This window comes from Cherax quadricarinatus, chromosome 67 (assembly GCF_038502225.1).
Source record: "Cherax quadricarinatus isolate ZL_2023a chromosome 67, ASM3850222v1, whole genome shotgun sequence".
NCBI classification, from domain to species: Eukaryota; Metazoa; Arthropoda; class Malacostraca; order Decapoda; family Parastacidae; genus Cherax; species Cherax quadricarinatus.
In genome coordinates, this window is record NC_091358.1 from 20079593 (window position 1) to 20104192 (window position 24600).

The 24600-nt window shown below is 42.4% G+C and overlaps 1 protein-coding gene across 1 annotated transcript in view; it reads left to right on the top strand.

Moving 5' to 3' along the window:
* Nucleotides 1-24600, top strand: part of LOC128699576 (G kinase-anchoring protein 1) — a 105779-nt gene that overhangs the window by 52225 nt on the left and 28954 nt on the right. Inside the window, exon 3 of the mRNA XM_070099433.1 lies at nucleotides 15398-15550. Coding sequence (XP_069955534.1) covers nucleotides 15398-15550 — 153 coding nt within the window. The remainder of the gene's footprint in view (nucleotides 1-15397; nucleotides 15551-24600) is intronic.

Below are 24600 nucleotides of genomic sequence, written 5' to 3' on the forward strand. Positions count from 1 at the left end.
TTTCTTGGTTTTCATGATATGATAATTATGTTTCGTAGTAAGTCATTTGATATCAATGCCAATTTTTGTTTGTACACCAATATTACATACAAAATTTTTATCATATTGTCATAAACACACATGTACACACTGACAGGTGATTTTGCACACCTGGCTGAATCACACATTATTATCTACAACTATATACAAGTATTTACATGTCCCACTTATGTTTCTAGAACTCCACAATTGTATGATACTCCATGAAGCATGGATTCATACAGAGTGCCACCCCACACTGGTGACACATGAATCGTGTGTCCTTCCGCTGTTGGGGTCGTTTTTTGGTGGTAGCACACACAATACACTTTTTCTGGGCATTCTTCTTCTTTTGGGTAGGTGGTATTTGTACCAGATAGTGACAGTCAGGAGTTATTCGGTCTGGCACTTCCCCCCACTGGCTGTGGATGGGGGACAGGTTGTGGTGTGACAGGTCGCCGTTGAGGGGCAGGTACAGGTGTGGTACCATACTTTCTTGCTATCTGTTTGACGAAATTCGGAGAGAAATCTGCAAAACGTTGTCGTTTTCCAGTCTTTATTTTGTACATATTGAATGCATTGAGCACTGCAATGTCTAAAAGGTGAAAAAACAGTTTTATATACCACTTGCGACTCCTACGCACACAGTCAACAAATCTTATCATGTCACACTTGTCAACTAGTCCATATTGTTCGTATAGTCCACGACAGCAGCTGGCTTTACAATAGGTTCTTTGTTGAACTTGCTCAATCTGTCTGTACCATCTCGTTTCTGTGGATGGTTGACAGCAATGTCACATCCCATTTGTCATGCCACGTCAGTGCCATGATGTCACTAGCATGAAACATTTGCACTGCACCTTCAACACTGCCTCCACTGAATCTTGGCATATGTTTTCTATTTCCTCTCACTGTTCCACATATATCAGTATTGTTCACACGTAGGAAATCAGCGAGCATAGGGCTTGTATACCAGTTGTCTGTGTACAATGTATGGCCCTTGCCAAGGTATGGTTCCATCATCCTGCAAACAACATCACAGGAATTGTCCAACATCCGTCTGTCATCAAGTGTGTTTCTCCTGGTGTATACAATAACATCCAACACAAGACCACTCTCACAGTCACACAAAAAAGTTTTATACCAAAGCAATTACGTTTGCTCGGTATATATTGCTTGAATGACAAGCATCCCTTGAACAGAATCAAGGACTCATCAACAACAATGTTCTTGAAGGGATAAAAGTATGCACTGAATTTCTGCTTCAAATACATAAACACTTCCCGGATTTTGTATAGAAGGTCATTTCTGTTTGGCGTATTTCTGTCTGAGAAGTGCAACATTCGTAGCAACTGAGTGAATCTGTTGCAGGGAAGGAGGTCACGGAAAACTGGAGTACTGATGAAGTGGTCTGTAGACCAGCAATTACGTATATTATTCTTATAGATATGTGGCATAAGCATGACAGTGCCAAGGAATAAATACATTTCAGCCACTGTTGTGTCTTTCCACCTGTGCAGCTGTGACGATTCTCCAACCTCTGCTGTGTTGTTCATGATATATTGGTAGTAATTGTTTGTCTGGGTCACTATCAAGTTCATTATAGGCCTGTCAAAGTACAACTGGAAATAGTCTAACTCTGTAGACTCATTCATTATGAGACATTCTGGCTGGATACCACTTCCACTCGCATCAAAATCACAAGGCTGAGGCACGAATATACTTTGTGTCTAGTTTCACTCACGATCACATGGTGCTGGGTGGACCTGTGGCATGGGGCGAGGGGGAGCAGGAGGGACAGGAGTGGAGGCAGCACATGGCTGAGGGGATGCCAGGCGGTCCTTTGTCTGTCCACCCACCGCGCCATGTGGTCCAGGCACCATGCCACCCACCACTACTTCCTCCATCCCCGCATACTCCTTCATGATGACTTTCACTATCAGTGGCTGGGGTTTTGGATCGTGACCTGCCACGACCCTTGGGGATTGCATATGGCACACTGCCTGAACATAGATAACGATGCCCAAACGTGCGCTTCACTGGTGAATAATGAACTTCACTATCACTAGACGAATCCTCGATTAGCATAAAATCAATTTCATCATTACTTACATCACTTTCACTATTACTAAAACACTGGGAAAATAATATTTTCCTCTTTCGAAGTTGCCTATGGGTAACACTCGCCACTCCAGAGGTGCTTGGCCCAGGGTCTTCTGTGGCCACACTGGCCACCCCAGAAGTGCTTGGCCTAGGGTCTGATGTGGCCACACTGGCTACCCCAGAGGTGACTCAAGAAATCGTAATGATAGTGATTGGTCATAGAGACCAGGGTCATGGTGTGGCCCTAGGACACCCCAGAGGTGATGGGCTGGGGGTCATCTGGGTTATCGTCGATATTTTCACTAATTCCTTGAATATTACTGGCCCCATTGGTGTCATATCCACTAAACTCACGATCTCTATTACTTTCCTCGAATAGTAGTGTTAATATGACGAGGCGTGAGTGAATCACGAGGATGTGCCATGATGTTGACCCAGGATGGAGCTGAATGTAACTGGTCCTACCATGTGGTACCCAGGCGTCCCAGATTTTTTGTATACTGCGCACACTGAGTGCGCACACCCATTCTCTCATGTCTAGGCGACTCAGGCCTATCGGGCCAATTTTGAAGGAATGAAAAATAAAACGTTTGGGGCGCTACGCGAGAGAACGTATATATACGTTTGGACTGTTTAAGGGTTAAATGTCATTTAAAAAATAGGATCCATAATAAATGATGTAGACATTCGTGGCACTAACACAACATTACTTCTGTTAATCAGTTATGTCTCCAGGCCTCTCCTATATTACACTTGCTTTTCATTTTGAATTTTTATTCACACAAAAAATAGAAGACTGTTATGCAGGCTATTGCATCATTGTAATAATTGTGTATATAATGTCACTGCATTCATGAACCATATTAGATGGCCAGTTGGACACACATTAAACAGTGACATAATTAGTGTCCTCTGGAATATTGACACAAATCAAATATTTCCTCTGCTTTGAGCTCAGTTTCAACCTACTTCCAGTCCTGGACCCAATCAAAATCATCTCTATTTCTGTAATAGATCTTTCATATTCTATCAAATGATACCAAGAAACTGAGAATAAAAAAATCTGAAAATACACTGCAAAGTCACTACTTTAACCCCCCCCCCCCCCACAAGCATGCACGCACGCGGTCACAGTTTTTTCCCCATCATGCACTGTGTGGCTTGATCTTTTATGTGGTGAACACTCGCCACAAAGACCCATTCTCTCATATGTAGGCCTACCAGCCTTCATGCTAAATTTAAGGCACAGACCCTAAGCTCAAAGCTGTGATATTATGGCACTGACCCCGAAAGGGTTAAGGTTAACAATCTCTGCCCAGACCAGGTACACCTCTCACTCAGCTTTTGTTATTGTCTTCTTTAAGATCATTTACTGTGATTGAAGGTTTTTTGATGTGATTGAAACTTTCTCTTTCTGACAACTTTATACCTGACGTACATTCAGTGTGAGTGAATATTTCTCTTACCAACAACTTGTATCAATTTCTGTCAGAGCAACACAGAAGAATTCAAAAGTTTTTAAGGCAGAGGTTCCTAACTTTGGGTCACATCACAGTTCAGGGTCAGAAGACTTGTTTGGTGAGGTCACACAGGTAAACTTACCATGTCATATTCTTCATAGTATACATGAAAAAGACTTGCATGCATCGACTGGGGGTCTAACAAATTGATGAAAAAGATATGTGTGCAAGAACTGGGTCCAACAAATTGATGAAAAAGGCTTGTACAACAACTGGGCATCTTAGTGGTCAAAATACCTTGTCAACACAGCAAGCTTCAGCCTGATATGTGACAAACTTATCACTGGAGACAGTATAGGAAGTTGTTTTGTGACAATCTGTTTCCCATCATTGCTAGGCAGTGAATCCCCTAGCCCAGAGCATGGACATGCAGTCAGACATTATGTACCACAGCAGAAGTAATCTGTAGCAACAGTATTTGTCTGAATTTGACTGAAGGAGCTTGTTGCCAAGACCAAATGTTTCAGGAATAGGAGTAGCAAGCTAGCCTGATGTCTTGCTCTCTGACTCACATACCTACACTCCTCTCGTTTCCAGCCCTCTTGATTGCATCAAGAGAACTTTCAACAAAGAACTAAGGACTCTCTCCAATCTCTGTCCTCCTGACTTTGACCTTGTCCAATGGGTTCATGTCATCTGTCCTCTTCCCTATTTCTAGGGCCTTGCCAAAACTCATAAACCTGATATTCCTCTACATCCTGTCATATCCTCTACACTACAGGTTCTGTCTGTTATTCTCTTGCTTCTTGGCTGGCCAAAACCCTCACTCCCTTTCTTGGTACTTTTTCTCCTGCCCACCTCCGTCATTCTCAAGACTTCATTGAACGGGTTCTCTCTCTCCCGACCTGTAAGATGCTTAGTCTTGATGTTGAGTCCCTCTTCACCAATGTCCCTGTTGATGATGTCCTTGATTTTCTTAGAGAGAAGGCCAGTGAAGGGTTTCTTCATCTCCCTATACCTACTGATGTCTTTCCTGATCTTATCTGCCTTTGTGTGGACTCTAATTCCTTTTCCTTCCGAGGGAAATATTATCTTCAAACCTTCGGTGTGGTTATGGGCTCTCCTCTTTCTCCTGTCCTTGCTAATCCTTACGTGGAATACTTCGAGACTGTTCTTCTTCCTACCACCAATATGCACCCTTCACTCTGGCTCCGCTATGTTGATGACATCTTTGCTCTGTTGCCTCGTGACTCTAGTCTCTTCCAACCTTTTCTTGATGCTCTTAATAATCTTGCCCCTTCCATTAAGTTTAAAGCTGAATGAGAATCTAATTCCTTGCTTCCTTTCCTTGATGTTCATGTCCACCGCTCAGATACAGGCTTTGCCTTTTCCGTTTACCGCAAACCTATGCACAGTGGCATGTACATTCACTACTTTTCTTATCATGCTTCATTTGTCAAGAAAAGTGTTCTTATCTCCCTCTTTCTCTGTGCTCTCTGCATTTGCGATCCTCAGTTCCTTCAAGCAGAAATTTCCACTCTTCGTAATTCATTTTCCCGTCTTGGCTACCCTTCCCATTTCCCATTCTGCCTTCTCACGTGCTAAACGTAATTTCTTCTCTCCCAAACTATCTACTCCTGTGAACTCTTCTGTCCTCTGCCTTCCCTACATTTCCGGTCTTTCTAATCTCAACAACTCTCTCCGTTCCTTAGACATCAAGCTTACTTTCCACCAGACTAACGCTCTTCGCACTAATCTCGTTCATACCTCTCCTCCCTCTACTGATGCTCCTGGTGTCTACTCTATTTCTTGTTCCTCCTGTTCTCTTCAGTACTTTGGAGAAACTGGCTGATCTCTTTCTGACAGACTTAGGGAGCACAAAAGTAGTGTTAGGCTTGCCGACACTAACAATGCTCTTTTCTGTCATGTCAGAGATCACAGCCATCCTGTTGACTGGTCTTCTGCTTAAACTTCCAACTTTAACAGTCGCCGTCTGGTTGAATCCTCTCTATACACAACTTTCCTTGTAAATCTTAGTCCTGGCTTCGTCTCTGTAGATGCCTTCCTCTCCCACTACATTTTAAAATGTTCCAAACTTCAGAACACAAGTGACCTAACCTGATTCCTCCTTTTTCTTCTTCTCCCTCTTCCCTTTTCCTCTTTCCTTTGTCTCCTCTGGGTTGTCTTTCTTCTGCCTTGTGTTTTTGTTCCTTCATTATTTATTTTTTTATTATTTCCCCCCCCCCTCTGTGTTCTTGCTCTTACCCTCTGTGGGCACCTAGCTCCCTTGTGGGCACCTAGCTCCCTTGCAGTGCTCCTCTTTCTTAGTATTTGACTGGCTCCTCCTCCCCCTTACTTCCCCACTACTACTTCCTTCCACCTCTACTTCCTTCCACCTCTACTTCCTTCCACCTCTACTTCCTTCCCCCTCTACTTCCTTCCCCCTCTACTTCCTTCCACCTCTACTTCCTTCCACCTCTACTTCCTTCCACCTCTACTTCCTTCCACCTCTACTTCCTTCCACCTCTACTTCCTTCCACCTCTACTTCCTTCCACCTCTACTTCCTTCCACCTCTACTTCCTTCCACCTCTACTTCCTTCCACCTCTACTTCCTTCCACCTCTACTTCCTTCCACCTCTACTTCCTTCCACCTCTACTTCCTTCCACCTCTACTTCCTTCCACCTCTACTTCCTTCCACCTCTACTTCCTTCCACCTCTACTTCCTTCCACCTCTACTTCCTTCCACCTCTACTTCCTTCCACCTCTACTTCCTTCCACCTCTACTTCCTTCCACCTCTACTTCCTTCCACCTCTACTTCCTTCCACCTCTACTGCTGCTGCCGCTGCTTCTGCTTCTTCTGCTGCTTCTTCTGCTTCTTCTGCTTCTTCTTCTGCTGCTTCTTCTGCTTCTTCTTCTGCTGCTTCTTCTGCTTCTTCTTCTGCTTCTTCTTCTGCTGCTTCTTCTGCTTCTTCTTCCTCTGCTTCTTCTTCTTCTTCTGCTTCTTCTTCTGCTTCTTCTGCTTCTTCTTCTGCTGCTTCTTCTGCTTCTTCTTCTTCTGCTTCTTCTGCTTCTTCTTCTTCTGCTTCTTCTTCTTCTGCTTCTTCTTCTGCTTCTTCTTCTTCTTCTTCTTCTTCTTCTTCTTCTTCTTCTTCTTCTGCTTCTTCTTCTGCTTCTTCTTCTGCTTCTTCTTCTTCTTCTTCTGCTTCTTCTTCTGCTTCTTCTTCTGCTTCTTCTTCTTCTTCTTCTTCTTCTTCTGCTGCTTCTTCTTCTTCTTCTTCTTCTTCTTCTTCTTCTTCTTCTTCTGCTGCTGCTGCTGCTGCTGCTGCTGCTGCTGCTGCTGCTGCTGCTGCTGCTGCTGCTGCTGCTGCTGCTGCTGCTGCTGCTGCTGCTGCTGCTGCTGCTGCTGCTGCTGCTGCTGCTGCTGCTGCTGCTGCTGCTGCTGCTGCTGCTGCTGCTGCTGCTGCTGCTGCTGCTGCTGCTGCTGCTGCTGCTGCTGCTGCTGCTGCTGCTGCTGCTGCTGCTGCTGCTGCTGCTGCTGCTGCTGCTGCTGCTGCTGCTGCTGCTGCTGCTGCTGCTGCTGCTGCTGCTGCTGCTGCTGCTGCTGCTGCTGCTGCTGCTGCTGCTGCTGCTGCTGCTGCTGCTGCTGCTGCTGCTGCTGCTGCTGCTGCTGCTGCTGCTGCTGCTGCTGCTGCTGCTGCTGCTGCTGCTGCTGCTGCTGCTGCTGCTGCTGCTGCTGCTGCTGCTGCTGCTGCTGCTGCTGCTGCTGCTGCTGCTGCTGCTGCTGCTGCTGCTGCTGCTGCTGCTGCTGCTGCTGCTGCTGCTGCTGCTGCTGCTGCTGCTGCTGCTGCTGCTGCTGCTGCTGCTGCTGCTGCTGCTGCTGCTGCTGCTGCTGCTGCTGCTGCTGCTGCTGCTGCTGCTGCTGCTGCTGCTGCTGCTGCTGCTTCTTCTTCTTCTTCTTCTTCTTCTTCTTCTTCTTCTTCTTCTTCTGCTTCTTCTTCTTCTTCTTCTTCTTCTGCTTCTTCTTCTTCTTCTTCTGCTTCTTCTTCTTCTTCTTCTGCTTCTTCTTCTTCTTCTTCTGCTTCTTCTTCTTCTTCTTCTGCTTCTTCTTCTTCTTCTTCTGCTTCTTCTTCTTCTTCTTCTGCTTCTTCTTCTTCTTCTTCTGCTTCTTCTTCTTCTTCTTCTGCTTCTTCTTCTTCTTCTTCTGCTTCTTCTTCTTCTTCTGCTTCTTCTTCTTCTTCTGCTTCTTCTTCTTCTTCTGCTTCTTCTTCTTCTTCTGCTTCTTCTTCTTCTTCTGCTTCTTCTTCTTCTGCTTCTTCTTCTGCTTCTTCTTCTTCTTCTTCTTCTTCTTCTTCTTGCCTATATAAACCCTTCCTGCTCTGCTTCTCATTAGTGTGATTTTGTAAATGGTCCAAGTCGGACCGAAATGTCGTTGTAAGCTCCTCTCTCATTAGTTGTATAATGTACTGCTGGGTAAAATAGAATAGAAATCCATTATGCACACTCCAGTACAACCATCAACTTCAGTACCAGTACATCTACCATCCACCTCAGCCCAGTAGGACCACAACATAACTCTCCACTCTCTTCACAATCATCCACAAACACCAGCATCCACAATTTAAGGTAAGAAATACTATTATTTCTGTTGCATTTGTAATCTTAAGCAGTAAAAACAACATAATACATCATGATAATGAACAACAATTACATACTCACTTTTATTTTTGTAAGATGTGGAGGCCTAAAAAAAAAAAAGAGTTGTTTGGCTTTTTTCGGGCTCCCAGGAATGTAACCCTATTTTTCCCACAAATTCTTCAGTTCACCTTACACGTTTTTACCTATCACAGCATTTTCAGGAATGTAACTACCGTGTTAAATGATGGTCTACTGTATGTTGCAATGGAGGAAAAAGCCTTAGCTGAGAGATCACAGAATTAGAGCAAAAACTTAGGATGTCATACCTAACAGAAAAAGTACGAAGGTAACCAAAGGCCATTCAGGATATTGCAAGAAACCCAAAATATTTCTATTCTTAAGCAAAATCCAAGCTAAGAACTACCTGCAGAACTGGACCATTATTGAGATGAGATTCATATACAGTGGACCCTCGCCTAACGATATTAATCCATTCCTGAGAGCTCAACGTTAGGCGAAATTATCGTTAGCCGAATTAATTTTCCCCATAAGAAATAATGGAAATCAAATTAATCCGTTCCTGAAATCCCAAAGTATGAAAAAAAAAAATTACCACATGAAATATTAATTTTAATACACACAAACTGAAGAAAACATGCACAGTTACATGACACTTACCTTTATTGAAGATCTGGTGATGATTGACGGATGGGAGGAGGGGAGACTGTGGATGGTGTTAATGTTTAGAAGGGGAATCCCCTTCCATTAGGACTTGAGGTGGCAAGTCCTTTTCTGGGGTTACTTCCCTTCTTCTTTTAATGCCACTAGGACCAGCTTGAGAGTCACTGGACCTCTGTCGCACAACATATCTTTCCATAGAGGCCTGTACCTCCCGTTCCTTTATGACATTCCTAAAGTGTTTCACAACATTGTCAGTGTAATAGTCACCAGCACGGCTTGCAAATAGCTGTGTGAGGGTGATTTTCATCAAAGAAGGTTTGCACTTTAAGCCACATTGCACACATTTCCTTAATCTTTGAAGTAGACAACGTCTTCAATTTCTCTATCCCCTCCTCCGGAGCAGTTTCCTCAGGTCTGGCCTCTTGCTGTTGAAGATGATCTAGCAGCTCATCAGTGGTTAGTTCGTCATTGTCCTCCTCCACCAACTCTTCCACATCCCCCCCCCACTAACCTCCAACCCCAAGGACTTCACCAGTGCCACAATGGATTCCTCAACTGGCATAGGATTCCCAGGGTTAGCCTCAAACCCTTCAAAATCCCTTTTGTCTACACATTCTGGCCACAGTTTCTTCCAAGCAGAGTTCAAGGTCGTCTTAGTCACTCCCTCCCAAGCCTTACCTATAATGTTTACACAATTGAGGATGCTAAAGTGATCTCTCCAAAACTCTCTTAGAGTCAGTTTGAGTTTCTGAGGTCACTACAAAGCACCTTTCAAACATAGCTTTTGTGTAGTTTCTTGAAGTTGGAAATGACCTGCTGGTCCATGGGCTGCAGGAGAGGAGTGGTATTAGGAGGCAAAAACTTTACCTTAATGAAGCTCATTTCTGCAGAAACTCACTCTGCCATGTCTGAAGGATGACCAGGAGCATTGTCTAATACCAGGAGGCACTTAAGGTCTAATTTCTTTTCAATTAGGTAATTTTTCACATTGGGGGCAAATGCATGGTGTAACCAGTCATAGAAAAAGTCCCTAGTGACCCATACCTTACTGTTTGCCCTCCACAGCACACACAAATTAGCCTTGACGACATTGTTTTTCCTGAACACTCTGGGAGTTTCAGAGTGATACACCAATAAAAGCTTCACTTTGCAATCACCACTAGCATTGGAACACATCAACAGAGTAAGCCTGTCTTTCATAGGCTTATGTCCTGGGAGTGCCTTTTCCTCCTGAGTAGTGTAGGTCCTGCTTGGCATTTTCTTCCAAAACAGGTCTGTTTCATCACAATTAAACACTTGTTCAGGTTTCAGTCCTTCACTGTCTATGTACTCCTTGAATTCCTGCACATATTTTTCAGCTGCTTTGTGGTCCGAACTGGCAGCCTCACCATGTCTTATCACACTATGAATGCCACTTCGATTCTTAAATCTCTCAAACCAACCTTTGCTGGCCTTAAATTCACTCACATCATCACTAGTTGCAGGCATTTTTCTAATTAAATCCTCATGCAACTTCCTATCCTTTTCACACATGATCGCTTGAGAGATGCTATCTCCTGCTATCTGTTTTTCGTTTATCCACACCAATAACAGTCTCTCAACATCTCTATCACTTGCGGTTGCTGTTTCATAATCACAGTTGCACCTTTTGCAAGAACAGCTTCCTTGATTGCCGTTTTCTTGGCCACAATAGTAGCGATGGTTGATTGGGGTTTTGTGTACAACCTGGCCAGCTCGGAGACACGCACTCCACTTTCATACTTAGCAATGATCTCTTTCTTCATATCCATAGTAATTCTCGCCCTTTTTCCTGTAGGGTTGGCACTAGAAGCTTTCTTGGGGCCCATGGTGACTTACTTTGCAGGTGCAATCACTAAAAAGGCTGTGATAATATGAAATGTTCCGATTGTATGCTTTGAAGCGACCGCGGTGGCTGGCTTGTAAACACTGGCACCCACGGAACAAGTGAGGTGGGCTCAGGCCGCACGTGGACGCGCCTCGAACGAATCGCATTGAGCGAGTTTTTTAGCGCTAGCCGAGGCAAAATTTTTGCGTTAAAATGTATCGCTAGGCGGATTTAACGTTATGCGATGCGTTCGTTAGGCGAGGGTCCACTGTACTGACGATGAATAGGAAATGAATGAAATCCCAAAAGAACAGTATGAGTCGGTTTTCAGCATCCACTAAATGACAGCAAGGTAGACAATACAGAAACATTTTTCACTCCAACAGAAGGCCGCGCAGACCAACTACAGTGAACCCTGAATTACATAATTAATCCATTCAAGAGAGAGTGACTTATCCCGAATCTGACTTATTTCAAATTAATTTTCCCTGTAAGAAATAATGGAAATCCAATTAATCCAATTCAGATGCCCAAAAGTATTAAAAAAATGTTTTCTACTTGAAATATACATTTACCTTCACAGAAAACAATGATACATGAAAAATAAAACAATAATAACATCACACTTACCTTTATTGAAGACATGGTGATGTATGGAAGACGGGAGGAGGGAAGAGGATGGAGGAGTTTACAATTGTTTGAAAGGGGAATCCCCTTCCATAAAGACTTCAGGTACCATGTCCTTATCCTAGGTTATTTCCTTTCTTTGTTTTTTAATGCCACAAGGACCAACTTGAGTCGCTGGACCCGTCGCTCAAAAAAGTGTTTCAGAAGTACAGAGTTTCGGCAGCCTCGACTTTCGTGAAATTCGACCTTCGGCGAGTTTTTTTGGCAAAATTTGGCCAAGAGTTTCGTGATTAGACTCGTGTTTTGGCGACCGTCCGGTACCCGTCCACCCGTCACCGCGCACACCAAGCCAGTCTCCCACGCCATTCACGCTCAGTGTGCCATTGTTTACCAACACGTGACCATCACCCCGTGGGTTCATACAATACATTTCATAATAATCCATTGTTTTTTGTGCTTGCTACTGCTAAATAAGTCATCATGGACCCAAGGAAAGGTAGTGCAAGCCCTTTGGTAAATAAAGTGAGGAACACGATCCAGGGAGATTTTGAAGGGTTTGAGGCAGACCCTGTCCCTGCTGACCTTCTGCCTGTTGTGGAAGGTGTTGTGGCATTGGGCAAGTCCATGGGGTTGGAGGTGAGTGACAGGGATGTGGAAGAGTTGGTGGAGGACCACAGGGAAGAGCTAACCACTGACGAACTGCAAGAGCTTCAACTGGAACAGCATCAGGCCACAGCCGAGGAACTTGCTCCAGAGGAGAAGGAAAAGAGAGTGAAGGAGGTTCCTTCTTCAGTGATTAAGGACATGTGTGGAATGTGGAATGAGTTGCAAAGTTTTGTTGAAAAGTATCACCCTGACCAAGCTGAAACAAGCCATATCTGCAACATGTACAATGACAGTGTTGTGTCCCACTTCAGGGAAATCTTAAAGAAACACCAGAAAAAGACCTCTCTGGACAGATATTTTGTGCGACAGGGGTCCAGTGACTCTCAAGTTGTTCCCAGTGGCATTAAAAGAAGAAGGGAAGTAACCCCAGATAAGGACTTGCTACCTAAAGTCCTAATGGAAGGAGATTCTCCTTCCAAACAATAGTGTACACCTTCCTCCTATCCCCTCCTCCCATATTCCATCCACCCAGAAGTCTTCAGTAAAGGTATGTGTAATGTTATTATTATTTTTTATATGCATGTACTTGATTTCTCATTGATTTCAGTATATAAATCTTTATTTAATTTGAAAAAAAAAAACAATTTTATTTTAATATTTTTGGGTGTCTGGAACGAATTAATTTTATTTCCGTTATTTCTTATGGGGAAAATGGTTTCAAGTTTCGTGAATTTCGACTTTCGGCAGGCTCTCTGAAACGGATTAATCACGAAACTCGGGGGTCCATTGTATTTTGTCGTGCCTGGAATTCCACTGGAATGGATTAATTCCATCTCAATTTAAATGAGGAAAATTGACTCTGCAAGTGAGCAAATCCAGATGCAAGCAAGGTCACAGAATGGATTAAACTCATTATTATTATAATCATAAAAAAGAAGCACTAAACCCACAAGGGTTGTGAATAGCTATAGCTAGAGTGAAGGCATACAAAAGGAATATTTTTCTACAGTTAAGTAACTGGTGTTTGACTAGAGAAAACGTAATTCTTCTGACACTCCTACAAACCGCTTGGTAAACGAATCTCATATTTATGTCAATTTTTACACTGTGGGTGTATGTATCATTTTTATATGTTATGTAGCATGTTTATTATATAATTTTGAAAAAAATATCATAGATGGATTAATGGAAATGTCTATGTTAACGTAATATACGATATTTAACCCTTTCAGGGTCCGTGCCGTAGATCTACGGCTTTACGTTCAGGGTCCAAACCGCAAATCTATGCCATGAGCTCAGCTCACTCTGATAAGCTGTGAGTGGTAAATTTGGGCCTTGTTATGAGAGAATACATCTATGTGGTATGTGTGCACCACATAAAACAAATCCTACGGCACACAGTGTATAATGGGAGAAAAAAACTGAGACCGTGATTTTTGAATAAAACCGGATTTGCAGTGATTTTTCGTATGTTTTTCATAGTTGTATTTGCGATTTCTTGGTCTCATTTGATAGAATGGCAGACTTGTTAGAGAAATAGAGATGATTTTGATTGGTTTTAGCACTGAAAATGGCTTGAAACTGAGCTCAAAGTAGCGGAAATGTTAAATTTTTGCTGATGTTCAAGAGTAAACAAACGACCTCACACATCTAATACACGTCAGCTGGTGGGTCTAATATACATTCACAAATGTGGCGATGATATTTATACAATTATTACAATATTGCGTAACAGTAAATCTTCTATTTTTTGGTTTGAATAAAAATTCATTATGTGAATAAAAAATCAAAATGGAATTCATTTGTAAAGTCTCAAAACATAACTAATGAACAGAGGAAATGTTAGTTTAGTGCCAGGCATACCTACTTTGTTTATTCTGGACCCTATTTTGAAATTGGAATATTTTGAACTTTGTGTTAAATTGGCCAAATTACCAATTTCTGATCAGTTTATTTTGTAGTTGAAACAGTTGACTTGGCGATTTCTTGTGCTCATTCGATAGAATAGAAGTAATACTAGTGAAATAGCTAAGAATTTGGTCGATTGGAATAATGTAATTGGCCTAAAATGGGAGTTAAAATCGGCAAAATCACCGATTCGTAAATATCGCTGACTCATCAAAATTCGTGAGAGCATAATTTCGTCAGTTTTCCATCAAATTTCATACTTTCTGTTTTATTACCTTCAGAAAAAGATTCTCTACCATTTCATAAGAAAAAATAACAAAAATTTTTTTTTGAAAATTCTTGGACCCTGGTGCATACTTTGAAATTTGGCCTCTGGACCTTGAAAGGGTTAATGCACCCAAGAGATCATTATATGGCATCAAGTAGAGAGACTCTTAGTAATTTTAATGTGTACCTGCATGCCAACACAGTATGTAAGTATATTTAGGTACAAGTACACATAAGTAAAATTATCAGAGTACATATAAAATATGCAATAACTTTAAAACACTTGTAATTTTGGAAAATTTGCAGACATAATACAGAGGGGTGCTCACGGAGAATGCAAACAAACTGGGTGGAGCGTGCCATATTAGAAATACCACTCGCCATATAACAAGTTTTGGTCATAATTTGAAATCGCTGTATTAGTGGAACACTGTAAGGCAAAATGCCGTACAGCGGGGCCCGACTGTACCTGGAAAGTACTCGATGGCCTGGTCCTAACTCTGCACACTGCCATAACAACATACTGGAGTGAGAGATATGGGGGGAAGTGCAAAATAAACCCAGTGAGGAGCAGGGGTGTGGTGGGGACAATAAAGTAACACTGTATCAATATTCATGACCCTAGACTGTTCAACATCTTACCAGGAGATATCAGAAATATGGCTGGAACAAGTGTAGATGCCTTCAAGAGAAAACTGGACAAGTATCTTCACCAGGGCTCTGGTGGCCTGGTGGTTAACGCTCTCGCTTCACACGGTGAGGGCCTGGGTTCGATTCCCTGCCAGAGTAGAAACATTGGACGAGTTTCTTTCCACCTGTTGTCTATGTTCCCCATCAGTAAAATGGGTACCTGGGTGTTAGTCGACTGGTGTGGGTCGCATCCTGGGACACTGACCTAAGGAGGCCTGGTCACAGACCGGGCCGCGGGGGCGTTGACCCCCGGAACTCTCTCCAGATCTCCAGATAAACTCCAGGTACCAGATCAACCAGGCTGTGATGGATATGTGGGGCAGCAGGCCTCCAGCAGCAACAGCCTGGTTGACCAGGCTAGCACCAGATGAGCCTGGCCCATGGCTGGGCTCCAGGAGTAGTAAAACTCTCAGAACTCATTAAAGGTATATCATAGGTAAGGTGTATCCAGTTGACAGGTATAAATCCCACATGCCAGGTGTAAATACCACTAGACAGGTGTAAACCATTCTTATTTTGCAGTTGACAGGTGTAAACCAATCTTATCTTGCAGTTGACAGCAAAGAGTGAGGTTGACAGTACTGTCATCACAGGCCAAGAGGCCTTGGAAGATGAGAAGAAATTTTTCGAAGATATTGACGAGGCAACTCGGAAGACCTTAGAGAGAGAACACCGACACCACAACTACAAGGTTACAGCTGGTCAGGTGAGTTACCTGTCAGGAGGTCGTGTGACCTTTATGAGGCAACTTGCAAGATCTTAGGGAACACCAACACCACAACTACAAGGTCACAGCTGGTCAGGTGAGTGACTTTTAGGTCATGTGACCTGTATGAGGTCACAGCTGGTCAAGTAAGTGATCTCTTTGTCCCAGCTGGTCATGTGACCTGTAGATCACAGCTGGTCATAACCTGTAGGTCACAGCTAGTCATAAAAATCTTCGAAAGAGTGATATACCTTACCGTTACCTTTGATATACCTTTGAAGAGTTTCAAGAGTTTCTCTACTCTCTGAGCCCGGCCATGGGCCAGGCTCATCTGGAGACAGCAGATTACAAATTTCATGGACCAGCACAGCCAGCATAACCTGAACCAGCATGATTTTAGAGCAGGACAATTGTGTTTGTCACAGCTGCTGAATCGTTATGACAGAATTACTGAGGCGTTGGAAGACAACCAAAATGCAGATGTGATTTACACAGATTTTCCCAAGGCATTTGACAAGTGCAATCATGGAGTGATAGCACACAAAATGAAGGCCATGGGCATTACAGGGAAGGTAGGCAGATGGATTTTTGGGTTCCTAACACATAGGGCACAGAAAGCAGTAGTAGTAAACAGAGCAAAATCCAGCATCAGTGAGGTAAAAAGCTCAGTTCCCCAAGGTACTGTCCTCACACCTCTGCTGTTTCTCATCCTCATAGCAGAGATAGATAAAAACACCCATCACACTTTTGTATCATTCGCAGATGACACTAAAGCATGAAAGTCACTACGGTAGAGGACACTGAAAAATTACAGGAAGACACAAGCAGGGTTTTTCCAGTGGGCAGTGGAGAACAACATGATGTTCAATGGTAATAAGTTCCAGCTCCTTAAATATGGAAAGAATGAAGAACTCAAAAGCAACACTGTGTACAAAACTTAAGAGTGTTACCAAATAGAACGAAAGGAACACATAAAAGACCTGGAAATAATTATGTCAGCTGACCTTTCTTTTAAAAACATAATAAGACAAAGATCATGACAGCCAGGAGGATGACAGGGTGGGTATTGAGAACTTTCAAAATAAGGGAAATAATGCCAATGGTGACACCCTTCAAATCGCTAGTACTCCCTCATTTAGAATATTGCTTAGTGCTGACAGCCCCGTTCAAAGCAGGAGAAACATCAGAGCTGGAACAAATACAGTGATTGTTTATGGTTCACTTTGAGCTAGTAAAGCACCTAAATTATTGTACTCATTGGAGTGGAGGAGAGAGAGATACATCATGATATATACCTGGAGGGTACTCGAGGACCTGGTCCCAAATCTGCACACTGCCATAACAACATACTGGAGCGAGAGAGATGGGAGGAAGTGCAAGATACACCCATTGAGGAGCAGGGGTGTGGTGAGGACAATAAGGGAACACTGTATCAACATCCAGAGTCCCAGACTATTCAACATCTTACCAGAAGATATCAGAAACATGGCTGGAACAAACGTAGAAGCCTTCAAGAGGAAACTGGACAAGTATCTTCACCAGGTGCCAGATCAAGCAGGCTGTGATGGATATGTGGGGCAGCAGGCTTCAGCAGCAACAGCTTGGTTGACCAGGCTCACACCAGACGAGCCTGACCCATGGCCGGGATCCAAGAGTAGCGAGACTCTCAAAACTCTTCAAAGGTATATCAAAGGTATATGATCTGTAGGTCACAGCTGGTCAAGTGACTTGTAGGTTACAGCTGGTCATGTGACCTGTATGAGGTCACAGCTGGTCAAGTGACCTGTATGAGGTCACATCTGCTCAGGTAAGTCATCTGTATAAGGTCACAGCTAGTCAAGTGACCTGTATAAGATCAGCTGGTCAAATAACCTATATAAGGTCATAGCTGGTCAAACGACCTATATAAGGTCATAGCTGGTCAAATGACCTGTATGAGGTCACAGCTGGTCATGTAAGTCACCTGTATGAGGCCACAGTTGGTCAGGTGACCTGTGAGGTCATGGCTGGTCAAGTGGCCTGTACAAGGTCACAGCTGGTCAAGTGACATGTAAAAGGCCACAGCTGGTCCAGTGACCTTTACAAGACTACAGCTGGTCAGATAAATGACCTGTATGAGGTCACAGTTGGTCATCTGACCTGTATAAGGCCACAGCTGGTTAGGTAAGCGACCTGTATGAGGCTACAGCTTGTCGGGTAAGTGACCTTTATGAGGCCACTGCTAGTCAAGTAAATAACCTTTAATTACAAGGTCACACTTTCTTTGTATTGATGTTTTCAGGTAACTTGTCATCCAGGACCCTCGACTAGCAGTCTGTCATGTACAGTAACGTAGTTAATATTACACTTACTGTCTGTAGCACTGTTATGGTGTAAAACTGTAATACAGTTACACTGTAGCACTGCTTAGTGGAAAACGAGACACAGATGCAGTATACTGTGATCCTTTATTGACAATGTTTGGCCCACACAGTGAACTTTATCATCTCACAGACAGATCTTCCTGCACAGAGAGTTCGTGAGTACAATGGAACCTCAGTACTCGAACAGCTCCCTACACGAACAATTAGGTATTCGAATGCTTCATTTGGTAAAACAAACTGCTCGGTAGTCAACCATTTGCTTGGCACTCGACCAAACAAACACGACCTACCACAACTTTGCTGTAAACTATTTTGTGTTTCTTATATTACAGCTTCTCCTCACTTAACAACATAGTTCCATTCCTAAGACCACATCGGTAAATGAATTCATCGCTAAGTGAGGAGCATACTTTAATGGTAGTGGGTTTGTGTCAACCATCTTTGATATTGTTTTAACCCTTTGACTGTCGAAACCCAAGATCCTGAAGTGTCTCCTGGTGTCAAAAAATATTCGAAAAAAAAAATTGATTTTTTCTTATGAAAATGTTAAGATTATTTTACTGATTGTTTAACCCCTTCAGGGTCCAAGGCCAAAATCTGAAGTGGTGCTCCAGTGTCCAAGAAATTTTGAAAAAAAAAAAATTATTTTTTCTTACAGAATTAAAGAGCATATTTTTGTGAAGGTAATAAGACAAAAAAAAAAATTCTGATCAGTACTTACCGAGATACAGTGCCAAGAAGTTTGTCAAAAATGATGTGGTGGCGGCAACATCGACGAATTCCACATACGCGCATTACATTATTTAGCGGTTTTTTAAGTTTTTTCTTTTCTTTTCCAATTTTTTTCTATTCCTACTAACATTTGGGGCCTGAGAGACCAATACTGTATATAATATACAGGTCTCCCTCAACATTCACGTTTTCAACTTTCACGGGCTTCACACATTCGCGAATTCCCAACCGCCAAATTCCCAGCCGCCAAATCATATTTAAGTTTCCCGCCACCTGCGAGTCCCTACTACCCTCCCTCCGACCCCCGCAACTGGCAGCCAGCCCTCCCACCACTCAGTGTGGTGAGTGTTTTGTTTGTTCATTATTTGCTATTAAACTACAGTATAAATAATGTAAACCCATTCATGACTGCATATTGGAATGGCTATTCGGACAGGTATTAGACGGTGACATCATGTGTTTACTCTTGAACACTGCAAAGAATTAAACATTTCTGCTACAGCTAATAATAACAATAGTAATAATAATAATAATAATAATAATAATAATAATAATAATAATATAATAATAATAATAATAATAATAAATATGATATAATTGAAGAAGGAAATTGTACAAAAATACGAGGGAGTGGTTGACACATCGTCAGTGTGACTGTGTTTATGCTGGAGTAAACATTAGTCTCCGTGCTCTTCCAAACATTTCACAATAATTCATTGTGTTTGGTGCTTGTAGATTGAGTGTGACTGGAGTGGTAGAGGCAGTGATTGAGGCAATGGTATTTAATAATATACATGTTATTAATAATATGTACTATTATTATTTATAACATGTTATTAAATACATACATGTTAATAATACATGTTATTAATAATAACAATAATAATAATAATAACTGACAGCCAGCCCTCCCACCCGCCACTCACTCAGTCAGTCTCCAGCCACTGTGCGAGTCGGTCATTGCTGTTTGTGTGGTGGTGAAAGTATGTCTCATGCCATGCAGTTACACTCCATATAATCATCTCCATTCAACTGTCATCAGTAACTGCATGTAATATCAATAGAGAAATAAAGAATTATAATTTAAATTTTTTTAATCATCACAAGTCATCAGAGTTCGTCTGCCTTACGAGTAGTGAGTGTTTTGTTTGTTCATTATTTATTAAACTACAGTATAAATAATGTCAACTCATTCATGACTGCTAATAATAATAATAATAATAATAATAATAATAATAATAATAATAATAATAATAATAATGATAATAATAATAAATACGAGGGTTGAAGCAGTGGGTGGTAGAGGCATCGTCAGTCAGTATGGCTTTGTTTATGCTGGAGTGAGTATTATCCTCTGCGCTCTTCCAAACATTTCACAATAATTCATTGTGTTTGGTGCTTGTTGATTGACTGTGACTGCTACATAATTAACCATGGGCCCAAATAAATTTTGGTAAAGAAACTGAGAAGCACAAAAGAATTGAAGAAAGAAATTACATAAAAATACGAGGCAGTGGTGGAGGCAGTACAATATTTTACGATGTTCTCAGGTACGTATTTTATGATTGTTCATGAGAACATAAGAAAGGAGGAACACTGCAGTAGACCTGTTGGCCCATACTATTCAGGTCCTTCACAAATCCAGCCCAATAACAGAATAAATGCTACCCAAGCAATAAGCTTTGAACATTCTATTTACTCGCATGCAAGACCCATTCAAATCCAACCACCTCTCACTTGTGTATTTATCCAACCTAATTGTGAAGCTACCCAAGGTTTTAGCTTTGATAGGACCATGGTTAGCTTTAAAAAAAGATTGGACAAATATATGAGTGGGAGGAGCATGTACGTATATACATGTATATACATAGATTATTTCATTTTATTATTTTATTATATTTCCCTGCAATATATTGGGGCACCAAACATTCGCAATTTTTCAACATTCACGGGGCTCTTGATCCCCTAACCCCCGCGAATGTTGAGGGAGACCTGTATATATATAAACTCACTGTATTGAACACAATAACCGCACTAAAGTTATCATATTATTGTTTACCACTGTTGTTTATTACAATAAACATGCACAAATCTTGTATAATACTAATGTTCTATCATATATATACATATTTACAATCACTGGACATGGTTTTAGAACTGCTGGAGCTTGTGGAACTCCTTGAAACAAAGCACCATGCACAGAGGCACCTTACATTCCTCACACATAAACCGAGTGTCTTTGCGTCTTTGTTGCCGTCGTTTTGTTTGTGCACAGACGATGCATCTCTTCTGAGCAAATTTCTTCTGAGTTGAAGGAAGCTGTATTATGAAATGATCACCTTCGAGGACCTTGTTGTATAGCAGGTGTTCTTACCTGGTACTTTATTATGAGTTGTCTGACAACAAACAAAGAAAATTCACCATACGGTGGTCTGTTGCCAGTCTTTATTTGGTACATATTATATGCATTGAGCATTGAATTGTCCATGAGATGGAAGAAAAGTTTCATGTATCACTTGTAACTCTTACGAACACAGTCAACAAAACCAATCTGCATGTCACATTTGTCAACCAAGCGCATGTTTTGTGTATAATCAATCACTGTCACTGGTTTTCGAATACGTTCATTAGTCACTCGATCAACTTTGCCACTGTCTTGCATTTCATTACGGTGAATGGTTGTCAACAGTGTGACATCTCGTTTGTCATGCCACCGTAATGCCATGATGTCATTGGCAGTAAACACCTGAACGTCATCACCAGGAGCACCTGCGTTGAGCCTGGGCATATGTTTACGATTAGAACGCACTGTGCCACTCACATCTGTCTTGTTCACTCGCATGAAATCACTGAGTAATGGGCTTGTGTACCAGTTATCGGTATATAATGTATGCCCCTTACCAAAATAAGGTGCCATCATGTTTCTCACTACGTCACCTGAGATACCCAATAACATCTTGGTATCTTTCACTATTTTACTTCCCGTGTATACAACAATATCCAACACCAGGCCACTGTCACAGTCACAGAGTACAAACAGTTTTATACCAAAGCGTTTCCTCTTGCTCGGTATATACTGCTTGAATGACAGTCTACCTTTGAACAAAATCAAAGACTCGTCAATTACAAGATTCTTGAATGGATAAAAGTATATCCTGAACTTTTGTTTGAGATACATGAAAAAATTTCTAATCTTGTATAACCTGTCACTTCTGTCAGGCCTGGTTTTGTCAGAGAAGTGCAACATACGTAAGAGTAAGATAAACCTGTTCACTGGTATGATTTCACTGAAGACCGGGGTAGAAATTAGCCGATCTGTGGACCAGTATGCTTTTATATTATGCTTATAGACATGAGGCATAAGCATTATTGTTGCAAAAAGCAAATACATTTCTGCAACAGTCCTCTCTTTCCACCTGTGTAGTCTTGACTGTGGTGATATGATCGTATTTGCCATGGTGTACTCAAAATACTTATTACTTTCCCTGACAATAGTTTCCATCAATGGCTGGTCAAAGAATAATTCAAAGAATTCCAGTTCATTGGCCGTGGTTCCAAGTGGACAAGTAGGTAGAATTCCACTTTGAGAGTCATCAAAGTGGTGAGGCTTGGGAACAAAATTGGGATTTTGCTGCCAATCCCACATACGGTTTGCTGGTGGATACTGGACATCATAGGCTGGTTGTGCGGGTGGTTGTGGTTGTGGTGGGCTGGTGGCTGATGCTCCGCTTTGTCCTTGAACTGACGAGTCAGCAGCGTGGGTCCCAGCGTGGCCTGGTGAGTCATGCATGGCAGTGCCACTACCATCACCACTACCACCATCCACTGATGCCTGTGGTCTATCCATGCCAAGTGTAGCCACATCATCCTCACTATCACTACCTAAAACTGGTGTAGGGCCACGGGATGTACTCCGGGATGTACTGTGTTCCCTGGGCACAGCATAGGGTAAACTACCCGAGCGCATGCTGCGGCGAACATACCGACACTTCAGTGGTGAATATGATTCCTCACTATCACTATTCGAATGATCGTCGAGCGCAATAAAATCACAATCCACGTCACTATCATCATCATTACTGAAGTCAGAGGCCTGGCCACGCGAAAATGTTAGCTTTCTCTTGCGTTGAGGAACAACCGACCGTGAGTCATGAGTGCCCACACCAGAGGTAGAAGGTTGAGGATTGTCAGTGTTTTCTGCACTATTATCGATATTCTGGTCATTCTTTTCGGTCACTAACTGATCAAAGCCGTAGAATTCGTCTTCATTTCCACTTCCATCAGTGTCAGAACTATCAGATAGGAATTGGAGAGTCCCAATATGCCGGGGAGTGAGAGCTGACTTGCGACGAGGCATGGTGAACAAGGGTAACTGAGCCGGCGTTCCCACAATGCTCTGCGGGCGCCTAGATTTTTTGTTTATGAAGCACACCCACCACGCAGACCCGTTCTCTCACATGTAGGCCTATGAGCGCTTTCGCGCTAAATTTGACGGCGCTAGAATTTTGGCGTAGTTCTATGGTTTGGACACTCAATGTGAAGCCGTAGATCTACGGGACGGACCCTGAAAGGGTTAAAGCCCCAAATAAAAATTTTGCCATCATTACTTACCGAAATATAGAGGCATTGTTTGTTTAATTCATGTTAAGCGCTAAACACATTTGGATCATTCAGTGTAAGATGTGTTGGAGGCTCGATCCTTCATCTGCTTGGCTCGCCGCTGTTGCCACGTATGGCAACAGCGGCGAATGCTGCTCACCCGCTAAACATTTTTTTTACTCTCATTTGAAGGTATCTTGCTTTTTCCACTACTTTATTTTTTCAGGTAACTTATGTGGCCTGTGAGACCAAAGTAAGGTGTAATGTACATATATACACTCGTTGTATACAACACAATAAGCACACAAACATAATTATCAATATATTGTTTACAAAACTTTTTTACACAAACAATACAAAAAAATTTTTATTACTATTGTTCTATAATAAATATACAGTGGACCCCCGCATAACGATCACCTCCGAATGCGACCAATTATGTAAGTGTATTTATGTAAGTGCGTTTGTACATGTATGTTTGGGGGTCTGAAATGGACTAATCTACTTCACAATATTCCTTATGGGAACAAATTCGGTAAGTACTGGCACCTGAACATACTTCTGGAGTGAAAAAATATCGTTAACCGGGGGTCCTCTGTACACATATATAGTCACTGGACACTAATATAACTGCTATAATCTCCAGCAAGCTCGTGTTGTGTGTGTGTGTGTGTGTGTGTGTGTGTGTGTGTGTGTGTGTGTGTGTGTGTGTGTGTGTGTGTGTGTGTGTGTGTATGTGTGTGTGTCTCCAGCAGCTGTTAAAATAACAAAAAAGGCACAATACCGTGACTGGAACGATACACAAATAACCCGCACGTAAAAGAGAGAAGCTTACGACGACGTTTCGGTCTGACTTGGACCATTGACAAAGTCACACTAACCAGAAGTGGAGCAGGACGGTTATGTATAGGCAGGAAGAGGTGGTGGTAGTAGTAGTACAAGAATGGTATGTAATACCGACAAGATGAAATTAAGACACATGCGCAACACCCGGGCATCACTATCGTAGACATTTCGCCATCCACTGGATGGCGAAACGTTTCGTGTTTCTGTTCCTTCTTCATTTATTTCACCACTTCCCCTTTCACGCACCTCTGTGCGCTTGCTCTCCCTCAGTGGGCACCTAGCTCTCTTGCAATGCTCCCTTCCTTTGTTTTTGACTTCTCGTCCTCCTTATTTCCCACTTCTACCACTACCACTACTACTACCTCTTCTACTACTACTACTACTACAACTACTGATGAAATTAAGACACATGTGCTGCGTCTGGTTGTCTTTGTTGTGGACGTTTCGCCATCCAGTGGCTGGCTGGATGGCGAAACATCTACGATAGTGATGCCCGGGTGTTGCGCATGT